Raw genomic sequence first — 24,472 nt, 5'->3', positions numbered from 1 at the left:
GCGCTTGTCTTTTGTGATTAACAGAGAAGGCACAGTGCATACGTTGTCTTGTTCCGCATGCATGTGCTTTCTAGAGAGAGAGATGAGAGAGCTTGTGCATGCATGTCAGAGTGTCAGACTGCATCTGAAAGAGAGAAAGCGTGAGGAGACGAGCTTGTGAGAGATAGTGCTGTGCATGCATGTCATGTCAAGGTGAGAGAGAGAGAATCGGAGTGTGAGGAAAGAGAGATGTGTTGACTATTGTGGCAGCTGTTCCTATTAGAGAGAGAGAAGAAGAGCAAGAAAATGAGAGAGGGGAGCGAGCGAATGCAGAAGAGGGAGAGAGAATAAGAAAATGAGAGAGAGGCGACTGAGACGTCCGACAGAGGCTGCTGTACAGGCTAGAGAGAGAACGTGGGGAGACAACAAAGGTACAGTTGCTACAGTAACATGGTTGAGATCTCGAGGGAATAGAACCTGTTGTGAACGGTATAGATAGAGGGTACCTCGAGCTTGGAAAAACCGCACTCATTTGTAATCAAGAGTACTTCATAGAGGCATTTTGAGACTATTATCAATCATTCATCTTCAAGTATACTATCTACAATGACTTTTGCTTGTGATTTATTTATGATGCGTGGGTAGTCCACTTAGGCTAAGTTTGAGTCCTAGCCTCGCAACCCCATGTACTCGCGCAATGTGATTGTTGGTGTACTTTGAAGTAACATTATTTTCATGTGTTGTGGAAAAAAATTGTCTCTTGTCTCTACTTTTTTCCTAGGCCCCGCAGGTTCCTGGGATCCCAAAGATCATTCATGGAAAGGTTACATGAAGAGAGGAGCCAAAAGCTATGCCAAACATTGGTGACAGCAAGATTAGTATGATATAGCTGAAAATTATTCTTTGGGATATAACGGTGCAGTCATTAAATACCCAATGTGTTTGTCTGGATTCATCCTTAACAATTGATGTAACCGAGCGAGATGATAAGGGCCTTGGTTAGACAATTGAACCATGATGCGGCTGCATATCGGTCGTGAAGTTATTTGAATGCATCTCCCACAAACATCATGTTAATTACGCATTTGTAACGGTGTCTACCCGAGTCATGTTAAATATATGGATAAAATGCCAAGCTCAAGTATACATCTGCAGGCAATATCTTAAGCCCTGGCCTATTTTTCGTATTATTGTTTCTCCCTTAAAATTTTGTGATTCCGGTCCGGGAAACTGGAGCTATTAGTTAGCAAGTGCTGGTAGAAATCACCTTGTCGGTAGCAAGGCTTCTCATGGGTATGTTAACCTAGCATCATCTCTACAGAAAAGGGAAACTATCTACATCTGAAACCGGATTAAAGGTAATCCACATTTTTTCTGGTGCCACTGCGAGGAAGTATTTTTCCTATCTCATTAAGGGGAAACTATCCCAGTTTCTGGTTTCTGCGATGGTTCTGGCTTAGGATCTGGTTTCGGTTTCGGCTCTGGCTTTAGTTTGGGCATTGGCTCAAGCTTGGGCTTGGGTTCTGGATTGGACTCGGGCTTAGGGTTGGGATTAGGCTCTGGTTTTTGCAACGGCTCAGGTTTCGGTTATAGCTCCTGCTCGAGTTTGTGCATTGGCTGAGGCTTGGGTTTGGGTTATGGTTTAAGCTCAGGCTAAGGTTCAGGTTTAGGCATTGTTGTTTTTTGGTCGGTATTGCTTTGGAAAACAACCACAAAACCATTTCTTCTGATCCCCCCCCCCCACCTCCGGCGGAGAAACTTCGTTATCGTCTGCAAAATTTCGAACGAATTTGAATTTAAGGGTGCGAAAGGTCAAGTAAATTATGTATGGAAACAAAACTATACCTTAGGCCTTGGTCTGGTAAGTGACACTCTAACGCATAACCAGGGCGCCGGTTCGACTCTTTGCTGGACCCACAATTTTTTCCGCTTTATTATCTCTGATTTGTGGGCCCTTCTTGCTATCTTGGTATAAAAATAAAAATGGTGTCATGGTGAAGCGGGCGCAGGATGTACGTACGGCCCTCCAACCATGCTAATCGATAGATACCCTACAACTACAATGAAAATAATTACTGGGGGAACGATCATAAATTCATAGCTGCTCCCCAACTCATCTATTCCAGGGTGAACAGTAAATTCATTGCTGGCCCTCCTCCACGTGAACAAGCGCCTAATAGCCATTCACTATCATAGCTCATCAACGGCGAGGGATGGACAAATAATATGCCTGCTGTTGATTAAGGGACTTGGTGATTGGACATTAACCGAATTGGGTGTTTGGTCTAGTGGCATGATTCTCGCTTCGGGTGCGAGAGGTCCCGAGTTCGATTCTCGGAACACCCCAAATTTTTGGACTGTGTTGTTGGTGATTAGAACCCAGCATCTGCCTATAGTTCAGCTAAGTTTGACCGAAATTTACCAGCGCTGCCTTCTTTCGTTTTTTTTTCTGATTCCGAACAAGGTGAATAATGCACGCAGCCAATCAGCAGTGGTGCTTTCATTCATTAAGAGAGGGAAAACCTCAATACAATATAAACAGACTGAATTATACAATCAAAGGGAAATCAGTCACTACTACATGCTTTCCACATTTGAATCCAGCATGCAATCACGGAGGTCAACAAGTCCTTGTGTCATGGTCGTGTCCCGTGTACGGCCGTAAAGTGGGGCTAGGGTTCGTGTTATTGCGGCTGGCGAGGGAGAGAGATGGAGGGGTGCGGTTGTGGGGACCGAGTGACCACAAAACAATGGACGCAATAGTGGGAGGAAACACCAACAGCAGGCCACACGAGGCGAGGCGTACGAGGACAGGCTTGCTCGGACCCACAAACAGCTCACCCAACCAATCGCAAGAAAGCACGAGCCCACCGGTCATTAGTCCTACGAAACTAAAACAAGGTGAAAAAAATGGAGCAGATCCAACGTCCCAGAATGATTTGAAGACCAGATTGACCGGATCCAACGGCCAGAAGTGCAGGAAATCAGGGAGGTCCATGGAGGCAAGTTGGCTAGCCTCCTTATAGATTAGAATGCTTCCAGCTCTGCCTGAAGGTATGAGGTTGGCGCTTCAACGGAGTACCCGGCCTATTGATGTTGAAAGTGATTGCCTTGAGACGGTCATTATGATCAAAAGTAAAGATGGCAACAAATCAAAGTATGCTTTTTGTTCGAGGAAATCAAGAGAAGCTTGATGGAACGTAATTCCTGTATTACTTATATTTGCCGGTGCCAGAATAATTGTACTCACTTTATGGCCAAACTTTAGTGGATCTCAGCGGCGTAGTGTTGTTTGGCCTGGATCAGCACTCCCCCAACACTTTAGATGTTTTAAACTTGACCGTACTCTTGAGACTTTTGAGTAATACTATAATCTCTTCGTAAAAAAGGAAGAAAAAGAAGCGAAAAGCGGGATATGACTATATCACATCACTGGTATCCACTAAACGACTTCTTTTCTGAGAAAAACTTCTGATGCATTCATTAGCTGTCAAGGCCATGAAAAATGATTTGCAAAATTTCTTGCATTGCTTAAAACACTTCGTTTGCAAATTCCTTTGACTCGTGCTACTAAATATCCACCTTATTTTGAGTATATGAAAAACATTATTACCAACAAATAAACATAACTACTAAGAAAATATCCACCATGCTTTCTTTATGAAAATGGCTCTGGAAAGCAAGTAGCGGACTCAGACACAAAACTTTTTTTGGATAATCATTCATGATAGAATCCAAAAGTCTACTCAAACGAAAAAGGCATGCACATGTACTTTATGATTGTGCATTCAATAATGAAAATGTGGAGGAAACAACACAACATCTTCTCCGCGACTCCTCTTTTGCTCACAGCTGACGGGGTTCCATTATCCCCAAGACATATCATTTTGGGTTGCTAGAATATTTGGAGCAAAGTGGGAAGATCATTACGAATGAAACTCATGTAGTGAAGTCATGAAAATCATAGCTCAAGAAGGACCTGTTGATGGTCAAGATCAAAAGCAGAGATAAGAATGTCAATAGCGTGGATTAGTGAATTGAGTCATTGATAATCTACAGAATCACTCCTAAATACTAACATGTTAGAGAAAACTGGAATTGGATAACCTTTTGTGCTACCATTTTTTCCTTAGTTCAGACTTTTGTACATAACTTTTATTATTAATGAAAATACCGTACAACAATTGTTTTACGGGTCAAGCTTCAAAATAGTGAGCATTAGACCAGCCGTGGTGGCTCAAGTTTAAGGGATGAGATGCACAATCTCTCTTCTTTCCGTTGCAGCAATGGCACATAATTGCCGAACTTTATCAATTATTTTATAATCTTTTTTTTGCGGGGTAAAGGGGATTGTATTAATTAAGTGTAAGAAATGTTACAATCCCTGAGGATGAGGTCTTGAATAGATTCAGGACCTCAGGCCCGTCGATGAGGCCGTGCGAAGTGAGCGATCGCACAGGGCCCCCAAAAAACGTGGGGCCCCCCATCGGTGAAAAAATAAGAGAAACCCTGGTTCGTACGCCTGATCTGCGAGTGCCCGATGTAAACGGTTCAGCTGCGAAACGCCCCACGCGTCGAGAAACCGGGAAAATGGGTGCCTGCGCGGGCCCCATTTTACGTCGAGTCAAAGCGTCGCACTGCCCTAATCCAACAATTCACCTGATTGCCTCGCGCCGCCTTGAAAACCAATTAACCACGGTCCAATGGATCTGCGGCGAACCATTGTTGATGGCGGCCCCGAGGAAGAAAGAGATCTTGCCCTGAAATCTAGCGTCGTACATCATGATGGTGGAGCTGTACTCTTCTTCCATGAGGCCCCTCCCAATGCTCCACCTTGTACAGGTGCTAAGCCTTCCACGTAGGCAAAAAATCTGATGTGGCAAGTTATTTAAGAGGAGAGAGATGAGTATGGTGACCCAGGAAGAACCAATGCTAAGCGCGTGAACCTAGGCAAAACATTTAAAGAAAGGAAGCCCACCAATACATGAAGAGCTTTAGTTGCTAAATCATTAAATGGAGCAAGCTTAGCAACCATAAGCTAAGCACCTATGCATTGGGGAGTATAGTTGCTAAGCTATTTAATGTGCTTAGCACCTCATCTAAGCACCCATGCATTGGAAGCAGCCTGATGGTATCCAGCTTTGCCGGCGGCCGTGATGTGCAGAGGTCCCTTGCATCCGTCGGTGTTGTTTTCCGTCTGACAGCAACAGACGGCGCCGTCAACAGCGCTGGCGATTCAGGGGACGACACGTGGCGCAGGTATGCCGACGGCTATGCCGACGGTCTAGCCGTCAGCATACCTGCGCCACGTGTCGTCCCCTGGCTTCTCCTGACGGCAGGGCTATGCCTACGGCATCTATGCCGACGGCTTTGCCGTAGGCATAGCTCTGCCACGTGGCGCCTCCTTCATATGCTTTTAGTTAATTAAAAAAACAGCGTCCGGCCGGCGACCGGCGAGCAGAGTGTCCGGCGTCCGGCGTACAGCATGTCCGGCGTCCCACGTATAGCATGGTCGGAGCAACAGAGGACGACAGCGGACATGGCCGGAGCAGCAGCCGCGGATGTGCAGAGGTCCCTTGCATCCGTCAAGACCCCAAGTCGCCCCCGTGGTCATCGTGGAGGTCGTCCGCGCGGCGTCGTCGTCGAGGTCGCCACCGTGGTCGTCGAGATCTTAGGAGAGAGAGGCAGACGGCCTGCACGGACTCGATGGCGCAGCTGGTGGTGCGGCGGGCCTTGACTACTGCCCCCGACTAGGAGGTGGCTGCGGGAGGAGACTGTAGGCCGCGGCAACTCCAGCGCTGCTGCTTCTCTGGCAGTGCCGCTGCTACTCCGGCGGTGCTGAATGGACAGAGGGAGATAGAGGAAGATGGCAGAAAGAGAAGGAGGAGGTGAGATGCATGGCAGGGTCCAGCGAGGGGCGTCGGAGGAGGATCTTGCGAGGGGCGGTGGCGCGGGAGTCCGGCGGGGGGCAGCGGCGGGGTAGTCCGTCGAGGGCGCTGTACGTGCGCTGCTGCTGCGCTTCTGTGAGGAGAAAAAGAGATCGAGGAGTGGTTGGACTGTACGTGCACGTGGGCTGGGTTGATAGCTGGTGTGTGCGATGCGTGGTGGTGGTGGGCTGCCCCGCCACGTCATCGATCCAGGGGATACTGGTTCCAGCCAATAGGAACACATGAAATTTTTTGTGTTTGTTTAGCCTACTAATGTTGACCAAATAAACATGTTAAAATACAGTAAATGTTCTCGAAAAATTTCCATGCATTTTAGGACTCATAAAGCTGTACCACGCCAAATTTCATATTCTTTAGACCTTGTTTACATTTTCAAAAAAATTAAGAAGTTAATACAGTTATGCGTGGGCTGTGTTTTAATAGTTTATATTTTTCCTTCTTTATGTTTTTTATTTCATATAGATTTTTTAATGTTTTTTATAGTTATAATTTTTCTTTTTATGTTTTTAATGTATTATTATTTCATATGGATTTTTAATGTTTTTTAACCACTCGGCCCTCTCCTCTCCGGGAGCCACACAGAGGGGAGGGAAGGCGCCAAACTCGAGCAGCTTCGTCCGCCGAGGCCGTGGCCTGATCGCGGGTCTGGGAGCACATGGTCGCCGCCTCGCGTGCTCGATGTGGAGCTTAGTAGGTCAGCTGAGTGAAGGGAGGGTCGTCGACGGTGGGGGTTGGGGTAGGGGCGGCGACGGATCAAAGTCCGTCGGAGGGAGATGGTTCGCGCGGGGACACCTGGGAGCAACATCCGGGCCAAACCCACATCTACATCCCCTCTGTGTAGACCCGACGCGTCCGTTTCCCCCCTCCAGGTGCCGGCGGTGGCACCATCCGTGAGGGGGGCCACACCCCGGAGACGCGTGCCGCCTCTTCGGACATGCCACAACACCGTACGGCATGTATGAGGGCCCGGTGCGACGCTCCGGTGGCATTGCTACCCCCCCAGGACCCCCGTCCCGCCTAACCCTGGAGCGCTTGACCACGAGATCTAGCCCTTTGACTTTCCACGAACGGGCTTTTACCAGTGGACCTCTCCACCCGGTTGTATCAGGTCAGCCCATAGGAACACCTGGGAGCAACATCCGGGCCAGACCCACAGCTACATCCCCTCCGTGTAGACCCGACGCGTCCGTTTCCCCCCTCCAGGTGCAGGCGGCGGCGCCGTCCGTGAGGGGGGCACACCCCGGAGACACGTGTCGGGCGTTTGCAACCGCCACAACACTTCTAGACTTGTGAGAGGCCGCCTACGCAAGATTTGGCGGCATGCTAGCCCCCGGAGGCCGCCGGCCACAGTCGTAGACGCGCGAAGAACAATCCGCGTAGAGGGAAGTGTTCATATACTTCTCCATCACAAAAAATTATGAAAAATTACCATCGGTCCTATAGCACATGTGCCCACGTCGTGTGAAAAACTCATGATTTTATCGCGCTCCGAGTATTTAATAATATTCACGCTGCATCGTTACCGCAGAACGTCTACTACCGTGTCATCGTCGTCCGTGAGGGAGAGCCACACCCCGGAGACGCGTGCCGCCTCTTCGGACATGCCACCACACCACCCCGCATGTATGAGGGCCCGGTGCAACGCTTTGGTGGCATTGCTACCCCCCAGGGCCCCCGTCCCGCCTAACCCTATAGCGTTTGACCACGGGATCTAGCCCTTTGACTTTGCACGGACGGGATTTGACCAGTGGACCTCTCCACCCGGTTGTGTTAGGTCAGCCCATAGGAACACTTTGGAGCAACATCCGGGCCAGACCCACAGCAAGATCCCCTCCGTGTAGACCCGACGCGTCTGTTTCCCTCCTCCAGGTGCCGGCGGTGGCGCCGTCCGTGAGGGGGGCCAAACCCCGAAGACGCGTGCCGCCTCTTCGGGCATGCCACCACACCACCCCGCCTGTATGCGGGGCCGGTGCGATGCTCCGGTGGCATTGCTACCCCCAGGGCCCCGTCCCGCCTAACCCTGGAGCGGTTGACCACGAGATCTAGCCCTTTGACTTTCCATGGACGGGCTTTGAACAGTGGACCTCTCCACCTGGTTGTGTCAGGTCAGCTCAAAGGGACACCTGGGAGCAACATCCGGGCCAAACCGACTGCTACACCCCTCCGTGTAGACCCGATGCGTCCGTTTTCCCCCTCCAGGTGCCGGTGGCGGCGCCGTCCGTTAGGGGGCCACACCCCGGAGATGCGTGTCGCCTCTTCGAACATGCCACAACACCACTCGGTTGTGGTAGGTCATCCCATAGAAACACTTGGGAGCAACGTCCCCTCTGTATAGACCCGATGCAGCTCTTTCCGCCCTCCAGATGCTGGCGACGGCGCCGTCCGTGAGGGGGGCACACCGCGGACGTCAGGGGGTCACACTCCGGAGACGGGTGCCGGGCGTTTGCAACCGCCACTAAACTTCTGTCGCATAGCTGTTTTTGATTTTAATAAAAAATAAGGACCTATATTTAAAAGAACATGACAACACAGTATTAATGTGCTCGAAAAAAATACAAACTATATATATATTCATAATCTATGGAAAAAATTACAAACTACATATATATTCATATAATACATTAAAAAGCATAAAAACATATTGAAAAAGCATAAAAACATACGTAAAAAAACATAAAAACATATGAAAAAAACGCATGTAAAAAAATATATAGCTACGCCGACGGCATTGCCGTCGGCATAGAAACGGCAGGGTTTTGGGAGGCGCCGTGCCGCAGATCGGTGACGTGGCATGTGGAGATATGCCGACGGCCGCCCGTCCCGACCGTCGGCATAGGGTTGACGGCGTTAGCCGCCAGTCACGGGCGGGGTCGCCGGACCCACAGGTATGCCGACGGCTGGTTTATGCCGACGGCTGCTGCCGGCATGTCTGAATCTACGGCGACGGCCGTTCTGTGCCGACGGCTGCCGTCGGCATAGCTCCGTGTAACCCGACGGCCAGGGTAGGCCGACGGCCAGGACTGGGCTGTCGGCATATCTCAAACTAGGCCGACGGCCGCCGTAGGCATAGGTTTGGCCGTCGGGGTAGGACCGTTTTCCCGTAGTGGCGGAATATCTCCTCCCTCTTGCGCGAGCAGGACGACCTCTGGCCAGCGTTGTGCAACAGTTCGCCGCCGACATGGCCTCGTTCACACAGGCGTAAGTCCATGATCGTAGATTGGTAGTAGGTAACTTTCTGCTACCCTCCTACTAAGTACATGGATTACTTTTATTGTTAGTATTCCACGCTAAGCCTAAACTGGGATGTGGTCTTGTTTTTCAGTTTCAGAATTATTTCCACATTATGGCGTCTCTATGATATTACTAGTTACAAAAACACTAGATATTTTCATCAATTTATCATATACTTTAGCTCGTCGAGCCATTGTACTAAATAAATATATTTAAAAAACACTACTCCCTCTGTCCGAAAAACTTGTCCCAAGCTTTTCTCAAATGGATGTATCTATCATCAACTTGGTGCGAGATACATCACTTTGAGGGACAAGCTTTTTCAGACGGAGGGAGTAGATATTTTCATAAATATTGATGTTGCTGATCCGTAGAATATTACTATCGACTTAGTACAATCTATTTTATTTTACACTAATACTCGGTATATTTCTAAACATGATTGAAATAAAACTAAGTTAAATAATTAAGTGCAACTATAATGTTTCTATCAGGTTCCGAAATTTAGGGGTCCATTTTGTATCGCACCGGGGCCTCAAATTTCTGGAGACGGCCCTGCAGGACCTGCTCCTAACCATACCACAGTACGATTCTCTTCACGGCCGAATTTTGCAAGCAGGTGGCTCGCATGGTTCTGGGCTCGGGGTATCTTTTTCAGGCTTGTACACCGGTCTGAAGCCATACGATGCTTGATCTCACCCACAAGCTGGCAGAGAGCAGAGCCATCCCGGCTGGGACTATTAACCATAGCAACGAGCTCTGCTGAATCAGACTCCACCACAAACTGATGTGCACTCCACTGCATCGCCAGATTAATTCCTTCCAGACATGCGCTCATCTTCATCTTCCAATTTTACAATGCAGAACCTGGTGATGCAGCATGTGGACCACTCTATCGGAGACTTGATCTGTCCGCTAGCGTACAACCCTTCAGCTTGACTGGCAACTCAAGAAGCTCTGAGTTGTCACTTCTTTAGGAGGCACCACAAGACCAACGACGATGTTGTACGTTCACAAAAGGCCCGAACACTGACAAAAATCTATGAGAATTTGCAGGCATGTGGCAAGGAAAAATAAGAATGAGAGTGGTGTGTGGAACTCCTATTAGTGGCTATAGTCAAGCTGAGAAGATTCTTCGTGTGTTGTGGCCATGTGCTCATATGTAGGGTGTGTTTGGATTCCCTCCACTCCTCAACTCCGCTTGTGGAGCCGGTGCCGAACGCCCGAACTCTGCGGAGTTGAAAATCTGGAGCGGAGCAGGCTACAGTGCAATTCCACGGAGCTACAGTTTTCAGGATCTCAGATCTGGAAAATCACAGAGTTGATAAGATTTACGGAAGAATTGCCACCGCCAAGTGGAAAACGGTTGGAGCTCTCCTCCTGGATCGGGAGCGAAGCTGTTGCCGAACAGTTTTTTTTAGTGCTATTTTTTAGAAGGAGCAGCATTTTGGGTGGAGGAGCGGGAGTTGAGGATTCAGAGGAGCTGGGCCATTTCCGAACAGGCCCGTAGTATAGCTGAAAGGGACTTCAAAACATCTTGTAATTATACACTTGTATGTTCCCTCAGTTCAAACAAACCGTTAAAGCGCATAACTTTACATCCCTAAAACTGATAAAAATAAAGAGAGTCAAGTTCACGCTGGTGTTGTGCCCGTGTGGATCCTCAATCTTTTTCTTCATCTCTCAAAGGGAAAGAGTAGATCTCAAAAAAGGTTCAAAAAGGCAAGTTTCTTTATTCATCTTTAGGCCTTTAGTCCTTTCGCTCATGAGTTCTCCTACGAGGCCTCTGAATGGCTGGCCCAATAATGTATCTGTTTCCTTATTATTTTTTATTTCAAAGGATTTTTTGTTATAAAAGTTTATAAATTAATATATTATGAAAATATAAAAATAAAATGATTATGAATGTTTGAAGGTATTCATGTATTTAGAAAATGTTCAAAAAATTTTAATGCTATCCAGTTTTAGAAATAATGTTGCTGAACTACTAAAATTTCATGGATTTTTATAACATTCTATTTAATTTCAAAAATATGTACGAATTTCACAAGTTTCATTAATTTATGAAAATATATAAAATTTTAAAATGTTCATAAAATTACGCTTGTATTAAAAAGAAGAGGAAGGAAAAAGAAACACAAAAAGGAGAAAATAAATGAAATGTTAACTGAAATGTCGGAGGGAATCCTGAAGAAAACTGCATAAAAAGAAAAGGAAACCGAAAAATCGGTGAAACATTCGAAAACCCAAGAAAATACACAAAACCGTTATGCATGTGCAATTTGCCCGTGTTGGGTAGAATAAGAGAAATTCATTTCACTCATTCATATAAAGAATCACAGGCCCTAGAATGTGCGGCTACCGACCCAACAAAATAGGCTAGCCCGCATGAGAAATAATAAATGTGGGTGCAGCTATTCCGCGCCGCATGATCCTTTTGTACCTATAATGCACAGGTCAATCAACATGGGCCGACCCAATAACTGGCTCACTCGGGTTCTTGTTCTTTTTTTTGTTGCTCGCCTTTTGCTACCACCGCTCTATTATCTCGCGGGAAGAAGGCTACCAATTTTCTTGTTTCTTTTGAAAAAAATAACGAAATCAGAAAAAAATGATCATGAATATAAGAGGTCTTCAATAATTTTCAAAAGTGTTCACAAATTTAAAAAATGTTCAGTGATTTTAAAACAATCATGAACTTCAAAAATATTCAATAGTAATGCATTTTATAAAATAATCATGATTTTTCAAATAATAAATTTGAAAGTTTTCACTAATTTTAGAATGGCCATTTTGAAATTAAGCATAATGTTTTTTTATATAAGACGAGTAAAACCGGCAGAAAAATGAAGAGAAAAATGGCCGGAAGCTTTTCAAAACCGGTGTAAACTTCCGAAAACTGGTGGAAGGTTCCAAAAACTGAAAAGTCGGTAAGCTTGATGAGCCAGCCCGTTACAAGGGAAGCGAGATTTGCTGCGCAATCTATATTTGCTGCGACGAGGCGCAGGCAAAGGTGGGAAACGATCTGCCAAACTACATTGCATGACACATGAATCTCAATGCATTTGATCGAATGGCCCAGGTCAGGGGCAAAACTATTTTTATACGAAGCACATCCCATGACGATGGACAGCGATACAGAAATACATCAGCCATCACGGCATCAAGCCTCACACAATCTCAATGCTAGTGATCGAATGGCCATGAACTTGACCGGCACTCTGCTAAATCTCAGCTGACTGACTGAGGTGTAGCAAAACAGTCTTTTTTATTACCACACACGACACCGATGATTCAGACAGTTGGCCTGCAACCGTTGGAAAACTATGTTGACAGCTGGACCTTCCTTTGTTCTTACGGTACTATTCCCTCCGTTTCATAATATAATAACGTTTTTAACACTGGCATAATGGTGAAAACGTTCCTATATTCTATATTCTAGGACAGAGGGAGTACCTACCTATCGCCGACCAGCAAGGGGGGTCGACTGGTTGCGGAATATCCTGCCAAAAAGACACATTTGTGCCTTAGTTACCTTCGCTCCTGCCATGTCGAGGTGCGTTCCCCAGCGCTAGCCTCCAAGTAAATTTCACGAGAGAGACAAAATAAGCACACGCCTCGCTTCCCGCCATTTTCTAGATGGGAACGGCTGCTTGTTTATTTTTCGTCTTTGTCAAGGGTATTATTCTGTCGTGTATGTTTGTCCCGGTGTATTAAACTTGTAAAAGTATGTCCGTGTGTGTTCAAACGATGAGGAATGTATGATCCGATTAGTATGCGGAATATGCTGCCAGCCAACCAGCACGAGGCAGACGGAGGCTACGAGCGATGAGGACAGTTTTCCCTTGTTGCCGCCGTCCTCTCCTTCATCGTCATTATCTCCGGCCGGAGCACAGTTATAAGAACCATGGCGAGCAAGCAGCAAAGCACCAAATTAACACGGGAGTTGGGTCGAGAGTTGAGACACAGTCTCATAAAAGCGCCCTTTATCGAAAAAAAGTCGGGACCGAGATGGCGGAGAATGGGGCGGGCGGCGGAGGGGGGCAGAACCTCGCGGTGCTGGACGCTCTGGACTCGGCGCGCACCCAGATGTACCACATGAAGGCCATCGTCATCGCGGGCATGGGCTTCTTCACCGACGCCTACGACCTCTTCTGCATCACCACCGTCTCCAAGCTGCTCGGCCGCCTCTACTACCCGGACAGCAACGCCGACATCGGCAAACCCGGCACCATGCCCGTGCGCATCAACAACATGGTCACGGGGGTCGCGCTCGTCGGCACCCTCATGGGCCAGCTCGTCTTCGGCTACTTCGGGGACAAGCTCGGCCGCAAGCGCGTCTACGGGATCACGCTCGTCCTCATGGCCGTGTGCGCCATCGGCTCCGGCCTCTCCTTCGGGAGCTCTGCCAGCGCCGTCATCGGCACGCTCTGCTTCTTCCGCTTCTGGCTCGGCTTCGGCATCGGCGGGGACTACCCGCTGTCCGCCACAATCATGTCCGAGTACGCCAACAAGAAGACCCGCGGCGCCTTCATCGCCGCCGTCTTCGCCATGCAGGGCGTCGGCATCATCTTCGCGGGCCTCGTGTCCATGATCGTCTCCGCCATTTTCCTCCACTACAACCCTGCACCGGCGTGGGATGCGCACCATGGCCTGACGGTTGATGGTCAAATGGATCAGTGGCCCGGGGCGGACTACATGTGGCGCGTCGTGCTCATGCTCGGGGCGTTCCCCGCGGTGGCCACCTTCTACTGGCGGATGAAGATGCCCGAGACCGCCAGGTACACCGCTCTCATCGAGGGTAACGCCAAGCAGGCTACCAACGACATGCAGAAAGTGCTGGAGATCCGCATCGACGAGGAGCAGGAGAAGCTCTCCAAGTTTAGGGCGGCCAACGAATACTCTCTGCTGTCCATGGAGTTTGCGCGGCGTCACGGCTTGCACCTCATCGGCACCACCACCACGTGGTTCCTCCTCGACATCGCCTTCTACAGCCAGAACCTGACACAAAAGGACATCTTCCCAGCCATCAACCTCACCGGCACCCCGGGCTCCATGAACGCGCTCAAAGAGGTGTTCGTGATATCACGAGCCATGTTCCTCATCGCCCTCTTCGGCACTTTCCCCGGTTACTGGGTCACCGTGGCACTCATCGACAAGATGGGAAGGTATGTACTCCCTCCGGTCCTTTTAAGTCAGCATATAAGTTTTGTTCGAAATCAACGTATCTCTACATTCATCGAACTTATAGAAAAAAGTATCAATATTCACAAAGCCAAATCAATATAGTTATATCCATTTTGAAATTTAGTTCCATAGTGTATATATTTGATATTATAGATGTTCATAGTTTTTAAATATAAATTTGATCAAACTTTGCAAAGTTTTACTGGACAAAATCCTAATATGCGGAGTAAAAAAGGCCGGAGGGAGTACATACCTATATGCATGCATGGCTCATGCACGATCGACTTGGTTAGTTTCGTTACACCTACACATTAATTTGAGCATCCATGAATTGAATGCAGGTACTTGATCCAGCTCCTTGGTTTCTTCATGATGTCCCTGTTCATGCTAGTGATGGGCATCAAATACGAATACCTCAAGGACAAGGGCCACGCCCTGTTCGCCATCCTCTACGCGCTCACATTCTTCTTCGCAAACTTCGGCCCCAACAGCACCACCTTCGTGCTGCCGGCCGAGCTATTCCCCACGCGTGTCCGCTCTACATGCCACGCCATCAGCGCCGCGTCGGGCAAGGCAGGCGCCATCGTTGCCGCCTTCGGGGTGCAGACCCTCACCCTCAAGGGCGACCCCAAGCACATGAAGCAGGCGCTCATCCTTCTCTCTGTCACCAACATGTTCGGCTTCTTCTTCACCTTCCTCGTCCCTGAGACGATGGGCCGATCGCTCGAAGAGATCTCCGGCGAGGACGGCAACGTTGCCGGCGCCGCCGCTGGGCATGTGGACAAGGACGTCGAAAAGGCCCCTCCTTCAAGCACCGAATGGCAGCCACCATCGTCCATGAATTAAGTAATGCATGAGAACACGCACACATGCGCGCACGCAAGCGTAATAATATCATCTTATCTTCTGCTATATATATATATATATATCAGCTAGCGAATTGGAAAGGGGACAAGAATAATAATAACGGCAACCAGCTGCATGCTACTTAAGTTGCCAGGTGGCACTTGGTTTGAGAGTTTGTTGTTTTATCTACACGTGTAATATTATTGCACTAGGATTGCTTGTGTTGTGTGTGATACCATCCATTGTGTCGTTAAGGTTATATTGAATTTCAGTGTGGATGTATGAGCATTGCTACTTTATAATCATGTCAAGTTTACAGAATTAAATAACCATGTCAAATATGTGCTGTTTTTGTTTGCGGGATAGACATAAATAGTATGCATCTCAATAAGGTAACGAACGGGTATTTTTCTCATTACCAAATCTCCAACCGAACCGCTAGAAAGAACAAACTACATAGATCATATAATCCTGCTTTTTGGAAGGAACAATTAAGCTGGTAAACATTCGTTTTAAATCGAGTGGGTTTAGACTCCCTTTGACAACGTGTTTGGTTCAGTGGAATTGAAGAGAGGGAATGGGAGTTTGAGGCATAGAGAGTTTTATTCCTTTGTTTGTTTGGGTGGAATGAGAATTCAATAGGGAGATGGAAGGGGAATTCACGTGTAGAAGTTCCACATATCTATTACCTAGGGGAGGGCTGGTAATTGAGATGGGGAAAGGGAATTAGAGTTAAACTCTCATTCCCCTTCCGTTAGTTTGCCAAACAGACTATGAAGGCTACTGGTCGAACTATACAAACCAAGTAGAAGAGCAGGACTGCAGGAACACGACAGAGTAGCAGAAGCATCGAGGTGGCAACCCACGTTACTCCTGCAAGACAAGGTAACACAATAGCATCATCCTCATCAAGCCTCCTCGTTTGTGAGCGACTATGACTGTGACAGGCGAGGGTTACGGAAGGAGACAAGGTGCTAGTGTGGCCGGCTCTCGATCTTGGTAGGCTGATCTCCCGGAACATGAACGCCTATAACGCCTTGAAGGACACTGTCATATGTGCCCTCTCGTTCTTGAATTACCGTTCCACGCACGCGATCATGGGCTCCGGTGCCAGCTAGCATCACTAGGAAACCAAACCCCATCTCCAGAAATTAATGGCCACGTGTGATTACAAAGGATAAGAAAAAAAAAGAATAAGACAGTATGCAATAGGGGAAGTGAGCCCGCAAAATGGTGGGCGACCTCCATGGAGGTGGTTATTTTGAAAAGTCAAAAATCATATTTTGAGGTTCCAAAAAATTCTGAAAAAAAGGCATACATGTTCATGAGACTGCACCCTATATATAGGTTCTCAAAAGAAAAAAAATGAGACTGCACCCTATAGAGAAAACAACATAGACGGGACAAAATAGCTCATTCATATAAATGGATGCAATCATGCGTAGATACTCAAAAGAATGAGCCGAGTCACATACAAAGTAGATTAACATATACTAACATGCAAATAATAATTACAGAGTACTAATACTCATCACACGTGCATGGAACTATAAATGAATACAGGGAATACAACACCACTTATTCTAAAAATAACACACTGTGGCTTCATACGGGGTCTCATCCAGCAACTGGCATATATCAGTATCCCATCAACTGTGAGTGGTCGGTGGTTTGCACTTTGAAGGCGGCTTCGGTTTCGGTTCAGGTTTAGGCTTGGCCTCCGACTTTGGTTCAGGTTTCGGCATGGGCTCGGGCTTAGGCTTTGGCTTTGGTTTGGAGCAGGGCTTGGGCTTGGGCTTTGGCTTCAGTTTTGGCATCGGCTCGGGCTTTGGTCCAAGTTCTGGCTTGGGTCCAGGCTTTGGTTTGGGTTTGGGCATCGGTTCAGGTTTGCAAGGCTCCGGCTCTGAGTGTGGCATAGGTTTTGGCATTGGCTCTGGTTTGGGTTCTGGCTTTGGCTTTGGCTCCGCAAACTTCTTGACGGCAGCAAGGCCTCGGCCAGCAGCGGATGCTTGGTGGAAAGTGGATGCTGCCACTACCCCGACGAGGAGCACGGCGAGGAGGCCATGCCTCGCCATTGCTGCCTATTTCTTGTGCTTGTAGCTAGTGTTGCACCTGATGTGCTTTGTGTGTGTTGTGTGGAGAACTGGAGATACATATTGTGTGGTTTTATAGGGTGGGCGAAACAAAGCAGATCTGGAGGCTGCATCAATTAACATTGCAGCTAGCTAGCTGGAGTGACAAGTATTGTGTAACATGGCAATGAAGTTATATTGGTTAATTACAAATGAAGGAACCAATGTGTGTACCTACAGGGTGTTAATAAGCACAGCTGGACTTTGCGTGTGTGTCTCCATGCGATGATAGCAGAAGGGTAACAATATTTTAACTCTGTTAGTTGTCCCCCGAAAGCAGAAAATTATGTTAGTTGCGCTGTCCACTGCTCACACATCTGTGTGATCAGCCATCATCTAGAAACCACGAGCGACTGTGTACACGTTAGTGCAATACTTCCGTTCAATTCACAATGGAAAAGAAAGCCCGGTTGATGCTAAGATGTGATGGCCATTTACTATTTTGATTGCAGCAAAGGCTACATGCGGTGGCTCACCATTCTGTCAAGATATGGGAATATGAGACAAGCCTTATATTATTTTGTCCAGAAGAAATTTTGAACCGCACCTTCTAAACCCAGACGAAGGGGGTAGAAGAGTGGCGTTTTGGACGAAAATTCTAAACTCACAGAGCTTTACGGGGCTTCTTCCAGAACTAATCCTCACCCTCCTGATTTTCAGGGGGTGTGGGCCCCTAACCCTGGTTTCTATCCAATTAAACTATCCCAACTAAGCCATTCTGTAAATCCCGTATTAATCCGTCCGTGCGTGCGGTTGTGCAGCCTAACAACCCGAGTTCAATTTATAGAATTGACAGGTGATGTACAGGGGTTTTCCTCCATTTATTGAGGATCAAGTTTGGTGTGTGGTGGAACCACTCATCAAAAAGTATCTTCATACTCATTTAAAAAATTCTGAGGACCATGTTTAACTTGGCACTCATACTAAAACGGCTGTATGCATCCCTAGTTGGTGCAGAGGTCGGGGAAGTGAAATTCTCCTTCATTTTTAGGCACACATCATTAAATCATTATTCCCTTCACTTCCCCTCCCCCTCGCGTCGCCTCCCCCTGGGCGACGCCAGGGGACCCGAAACCCTAGCGCGGCCCGCACCCTCTAGCGCCTCCTCCAGCCGTCGATGTCGTCGGCGTGGGCTGCAGTGGCGGCGGGTGGACGAGGTGGATCTCATCCGAGGCGGCAGGGGCGGCTCCTCTCGTGCGATCCAAAGGCAGCGGCTAGGGTGGTGACCTCAGGCCGTGCAGCTGTGGCTGGCGCACCATAGCCGGTGGAGCGGCGACCCTGAATGGACGGCGGCGGTGGCAGCGCCCCATCCGGCGGGGTAGGCTGTTCTGGTCAGGATGGTGACTGCGGATCCAACGCTCCGATTGGATCCGTCGCGGGGAGGTCTTCCGTCGACCGGCGGCGCGTGGAGGGGCCGGTGAGGAGATGTCGGATCTCTGCCGGAGTACCGACGGCGACATACGTCTTCGTGGCGAGGTTCTGCTCGGTTCCAGCCAGCCGCGAGGTCGGGAAGACGTGGCTTCCGGTGAAAATCGCGCCTGACTGCGGTCCTGGCGGACGATGGCGGCGTCTCGGATGTCGTTCCCTTCTGGAGGCATCGTCGTTGCAGGTCACGTCAACCTGATCCGAAAGTTCTGGGGGAAACCCGAGATCTGGGTCTACCGGATCGGATGATGATGCTGTCTTTGGTGTTGTTCTCCCTCCTGGGGGCATCGTTTTGGAGCAAGTGTTGGTTGGAGGGGACAAGAGGAGGAACGGTGTTTCATCTTGTCCATTGATGACAGCGGATCTCGGCGGCGTGGCGCAGTGGAGACTTGGCTCCCGATGAGCGGAGATGGACTCGCGCAGGAGGGTGACGCTGTCTGGCGTCGGCGGTAGCTAGACCGGGCAAGGTAGATGTAGCAGTACAACTCTGAAGATGGATTGTTGGCAGGTGGCTGCGGCGTCCTCATACCCGGCAGGCGTCCTGGTTGAGGAGTACGCCGGACTGGTGGGTGCCCATACCCAGCAGGCGTCCTGGTTGGGACCTCAAGTCTTAGATGTTAGGTTTGGCTGCAAGGTCTATTTGGTATTAGGCCTAGACTTTCAGCGCTCCTTCATCAACTGGATAGGAGTAGCGACAGATGGTGCTTAGACGGTGGCTTTAGTCTTACTGTTGTATGACTTTGTAAGGTCTTATGTCAATAATTAATAAAATGGCTGTATGCATCGTCCAGATGCAGAGGCCGAGGGTCTTCCTCCTTTTCTAAAACAAATCCGTCCGTGCGTGTAGCATAGCTCCGTTTTGAAGCTCAGACTCCATGGATCCTTTTTTTAACAAAAAGATAAAAAATTAATGTTTAAAGTTTCAAAAAAATGTTACAAAACAAATTGTGGATTCTAATAATGAACAGTATATGTGCTAACAAACTACTTGTTTGTTCTTTTTTGCAGCTCAGATGTAAAAAATATCATTACGAAAGTCTATACACATTCAAAGGTACATGTGGATTTTATTTTTGTATTTTCTGAAACTTGAAACATGATTTTTGATTTTTTTTTTCATAAAATGGCTCCATGGAGCCCATACTCCAGAACAAACATGGTTAGTGTTTAACACCACGATATATTTAGGTAGGCTAAGAATTATGTTGTACCGTATTTTTGCCTTCGATTGCGGCATTATTGTCAAGTTTACCTCATTACTTGCATTTTCTTTTCATCGTGCCTAGCTTCTACTTGGGGGCAAATTCGCCAAGATGATTACAAAGCAAATGTTTCATTGGAGCCGGATTCGGACCCTAAGTGGGATTCCTTAGTATAGTATCAGGGGAAAATACTGATCTACTAGGGTTGGTTCAGTTTTGTTTTATCTACTTAAGTGTAACACGGATTGATCCTATGTTTTTATGCAAGCTTAAGGACCTACTTGTGCAATTGTCAAGATCAAAGATCTAAATCTCATGATAATGAGAATTTTTTTACCCTATGGCTCACTTAGCACATCGGCTCAAAATGTCATGTTTCTCCTATTTCGTTGTGACTTGAGAGTCAGCCGATGAGATTTGCGAAGAGACTTCCAAGGTCAGCATCCCATTGTCGAGGGGGCAATGCCTGGCAACTTTGCATTGGTGCCAAGAGAGATTGGTCAAGATATGTGGAGATGCACAACATGTTCTTACAACAACTCTCTATTGCACAGATGTCATTGAGATGTGGTACACTCTACACCAGGTCAACCTTCCCTTTTCCCCATAGACAACATCTCCAAGATGGTGGAAACTGAGAGCTCACAGTCGAAGAGATCCACCATAGGAGGAAAGATCATGTGAAGATATGAAAACTTGAAAACTATCGCTTGGAAGTCATGTATTAAAAAAAATAGGAATTCTAGACAAAAATAATCTAGAACACTGCAAAAATAAATAAAAACATGAGGTGGCACATTATATTTGATGTTCTTCTATAATTTCTTTAGTCTGTAGGAAGCCAAGATAAATCGAGGGTGACCAATCCTTTGTTCCAAACGTTACAAAAGAAGAAGAAAATTATATGAATCCTATCCTGCAAAATTCTTACATTTTTCCTGTGTTTCAAACAGCGTCTACAATTAAAGAAAGACTGCTATTCCTCGACAACTTAGGAAACTATTATTTCTCATTCAACAAATGTGCAGCTGACAAATTATATATCGATAAACCAAAATTTACACATATAATTTTCAGATATGCAATTGCTCGTCAGACCTTTATATCAAGAATCGATGTTCAAAACCGCCGTTTATAGAAACAACGAATTTCCTCTTACAACATTGATCCAACTATACAATTGTTGGTGCCATATACAAAGAGTACACCAGTTTTTTTTTTTGACAAAGAGTACAATAGATATGCACATCTTATAGTTTTATTGCCTACACATGCACGCAAGCTATGCTACTGGTGCATCATTTCTCCCCTTCATTTCTCTCTCCTTCCTTCTCTTCAAGAGTCACTAGAGGTTCCCCCACTTCTCTGTTGGTAATATGAGCAATTTACCAAATGATTTTATTAACAGAAATACTAGATAAAGTATGACTAATATAGAAGAGATAAAACAAGTCATGCGTTCTGACAGAGAGAAGGTAAATAGCTTCTGCATATATGAACCGTAGCCTATCGTATCTAAAGCAGACAGTATAGCAAGTAGCATATATGAAGTAGAACCTAACATGTGTAGGACAAGGACTAGAACAAGGAACGGCGGCAGAACCTTTAACAGGAAAGACAAGAACACGTACGGGACAGCAGCAGCAGAAGCGCTGGACTTGGGGTCGGTGTCCTCGCCTGACATGTCGTCGAGGAGGTCGTGGACGTCGGGGAAGAAGTCGTCGTCGGGGAAGTAGTCGTCGGCGACCAGATCGTCCGTGATGAAGCAGCCAGTAGTCACGCTGAGCGCTCCCCAAAAATCTTATCACCCTTCTCCCGTACAGGACTCAAAGAGGTGCGGTTTCGGAGGCCTACTGTCCCGTCCTGTTGTGCACGCCGCAAGCCGGGATGGGGAAGATCGTAGCAGCAGCGCAGTGCTCAGGAACTCGTGGCGAGAGGAGGAAGAGATTCTGGTGCGTCTCTCTGAGAGGAGCGACCTCCCTTTTATAAGCGCAAGAGAAGGAGGCGAGAGGCTGTGCCGGGAGCTGAAGGGAACGCGGGAGATGAAACGAACAGACAGCAGCCGAAGGGTGCAGCGTTCGTATTCAATATCCACTACAACAAAAACTTTCCAGCTTCCGAGTGACCTTTCGTATACCCGTAGTGCGTGGCAAAAATTTAGATATCGGCTCGGCTCATTCCCGCAACCCGCGTCGCGTCGCGACGAGGCGTGGCGTGGCGAGGCGGGCGGCAGAGGAGGAGCGCGCGTGGACATCCCTCTTATTCTCATGCTCGTACAAGTGGGGAAAGAACCTCCCTTATAAGGAGGTCCAACTCCCAATAAACTAGCAATGTGGGACTAAACTTTAGTAGTATCCCTTGCCTTGCACAAATGGGCCAAGTGGGCCTCTAGGATTTATTATGAATTTCTGAAATAGTTATTGGGCTCCCCAAAATAGACTAAATTGCAGCAATCCCCCACCAGATCCCAGAGGCACACAGAAATTTGCCTTTGATTCCAAAACACTATTTTATATACCGGTACTGCAGTGGAGACTGTTAAGTTGAACTTCCACCTAGAACTCTATGCTACACTAGTAAGCAACTTGAACAGTGGACTGGGTCTGGAACTGCAAGTTTTCTGCGAATCTAGCTTCATATAAAGCCTTGACCGATACGTGGCTACCGTGGATCTTCCCCGCGGGTGGAGTTTATGCGTCATACTCCGTGACCTTTCATGAGTTTACTAGAGAGAACCCTACTCTCATAGATTGCGACGTTTGACAATCAGACTCATATAGGTGTGTTCTTCAAAAGATGTTCTGCAGGATAACATCTCTGCTTAAATAAGCCACTTAGAACACATTAAGATATACATCAACCTGCCATGCAGATTAGGAGAGTATTGCATCTTCATGGAGTGGTATTGTGAATAGTAAGGATACTCTCCTCTCAGTTGACCAACAGCTTGTCTTTCACATCTAATTCACGGGATCTCCGATCACACAAAGAATAGGTTACCACTGTGAACAACTCATATTGTGGGTCTCATACCCATCTCCCTCGATGCATTATCTATCACATTACGTGATAGACCCTTGGTAAAAGGATCTGCCAGATTTTTAGACGTTTGGATATAATCCAACGCAATAACTCCGGAGATTTTCATTTTCCTGACAGACTTTAACCTTCTCTGAACGTGTCTTGATGACTTCATGTTATCCTTTGAACTGCTCACTTTCGTGATCACAGTTTGATTGTCGCAGTACATAAGGACACCCGGTACAGGTTTCTCAACAACTGGCAAGTCATTCAAGAGTCGGCGAAGCCAATCTGCTTCAACCGTTGCTGTATCTAGTGATGTGAGTTCTGCTTCCATTGTTGACCTCGTTAAAATGGTCTGCTTGCAAGACTTCCAAGAAACAACGCCACCTCCATGAGTGAATACATAACCACTCGTGGCCTTTATCTCATCAGCATCTGAGATCCAGTTTGAGTCACTATACCCTTCAAGCACCTTTGGATGCCCGGTGTAGTGAATTCCATAATTTGCAGTGCCTTTCAAATAACGCAAAACTCTTTCTAGAGCTTTCCAATGCACATCTCCTGGTTTTGAAACAAACCGACTCAGTTTGCTAATAGCAAAAGAGATGTCAGGTATTGTAGCACTGGCTAAGTACATAAGCGAGCCAATAATCTGAGAATACTTCAATTGGTCTCTAGCAATTATTCGATACTTTCGAAGCAACACACTAGCATCATATGGTGTTGGAGAGGGCTTGCAGTCACTATAGCCAAAGCGACTCAAGATCTTTTCCACATAGTGAGATTGAAGCAATGTAATCCTACCATCATCGTCTCTCAACAACTTGATGTTCAGAATGACATCAGCCACTCCTAAATCCTTCATCTCAAAACAACGAGATAGGAAATCCTTGACCTCCTTAATAACATTCAGACTGGTTCCGAAAATCAGTATGTCATCAACATACAAGCACAGGATAACTCTCTCGCCCCCACCATGGCGATAGTACACACATTTGTCAGCTTCGTCCACAACAAAGCCTGCAGCTGTTAAAGTTCTTTTAAACTTCTCATGCCACTGTTTTGGGTGCTTGCTTAAGTCCGTACAAAGACTTCAGCAACTTGCACACTTTCCTTTCCTGACCATCTAGTACAAATCCATCTGGTTGTTCCATATAAATTTCCTCGTCCAACTCTCCATTTAGGAAAGCAGTCTTAACATCCATTTGATGAACGAGAAGACCATGCGAGGCAGCTAGTGAAAGTAGAACTCGAATAGTGGTCAGTCGAGCCACATGTGAGTAAGTATCAAAGAAGTCTTCACCTTCCTTTTGGGTATAACCCTTAGCCACGAGCCGAGCCTTGTACTTTTCAATAGTACCATCAGGCCTAAGCTTCTTCTTGAATACCCATTTACATCCTATAGGTTTGCACCCATAAGGACGACCAGTTATCTCCCAAGTTTCATTTGCCAAGATGGAATCCATCTCGCTACGAACCGCTTCCTTCCAGTAGTCAG

The 24,472-nt window shown here is 47.2% G+C and overlaps 2 protein-coding genes and 1 non-coding gene across 3 annotated transcripts; 2 read left to right on the top strand and 1 right to left on the bottom strand.

Annotated features, from left to right (window-relative positions):
- The first annotated feature begins 2,253 nt into the window (after positions 1–2,253).
- Positions 2,254–2,325, top strand: TRNAP-CGG. Its single transcript has one exon. It is a non-coding gene; the product is annotated as a tRNA-Pro (tRNA).
- Positions 2,326–13,169: 10,844 nt separating this feature from the next.
- On the top strand, positions 13,170–15,191 carry LOC125550185 (inorganic phosphate transporter 1-11-like). The gene is made up of 2 exons (XM_048713121.1): positions 13,170–14,326; positions 14,687–15,191. Exons 1-2 carry the CDS (start codon positions 13,170–13,172, stop codon positions 15,189–15,191), a joined length of 1,662 nt encoding a protein of 553 aa, XP_048569078.1.
- A 1,472-nt stretch (positions 15,192–16,663) lies between these two features.
- On the bottom strand, positions 16,664–17,346 carry LOC125550186 (protein TsetseEP-like). The gene has a single exon (XM_048713122.1). It carries the CDS (start codon positions 17,264–17,266, stop codon positions 16,841–16,843), a length of 426 nt encoding a protein of 141 aa, XP_048569079.1. The 5' UTR covers positions 17,267–17,346; the 3' UTR covers positions 16,664–16,840.
- Between the last annotated feature and the right edge of the window lie 7,126 nt (positions 17,347–24,472).

The sequence above is a fragment of the Triticum urartu genome, chromosome 4 (assembly GCF_003073215.2).
Source record: "Triticum urartu cultivar G1812 chromosome 4, Tu2.1, whole genome shotgun sequence".
Taxonomy (NCBI): Eukaryota; Viridiplantae; Streptophyta; class Magnoliopsida; order Poales; family Poaceae; genus Triticum; species Triticum urartu.
Note: the sequence above shows the minus strand (reverse complement) of the source record. Positions and strands in the feature narration are given on the sequence as shown.

What these genes read in the sequence shown, in the direction of transcription:
- LOC125550185 (XM_048713121.1), top strand. Translation starts at nt 13,170, where the DNA reads ATGGCGGAGAATGGGGCGGGCGGCGGAGGGGGGCAGAACCTCGCGGTG. An exon ending in CTCATCGACAAGATGGGAAG is followed by an intron (nt 14,327 to 14,686) that starts GTATGTACTCCC and finishes AATTGAATGCAG; the next exon opens with GTACTTGATCCAGCTCCTTG.
- LOC125550186 (XM_048713122.1), bottom strand. Translation starts at nt 17,266, where the DNA reads ATGGCGAGGCATGGCCTCCTCGCCGTGCTCCTCGTCGGGGTAGTGGCA.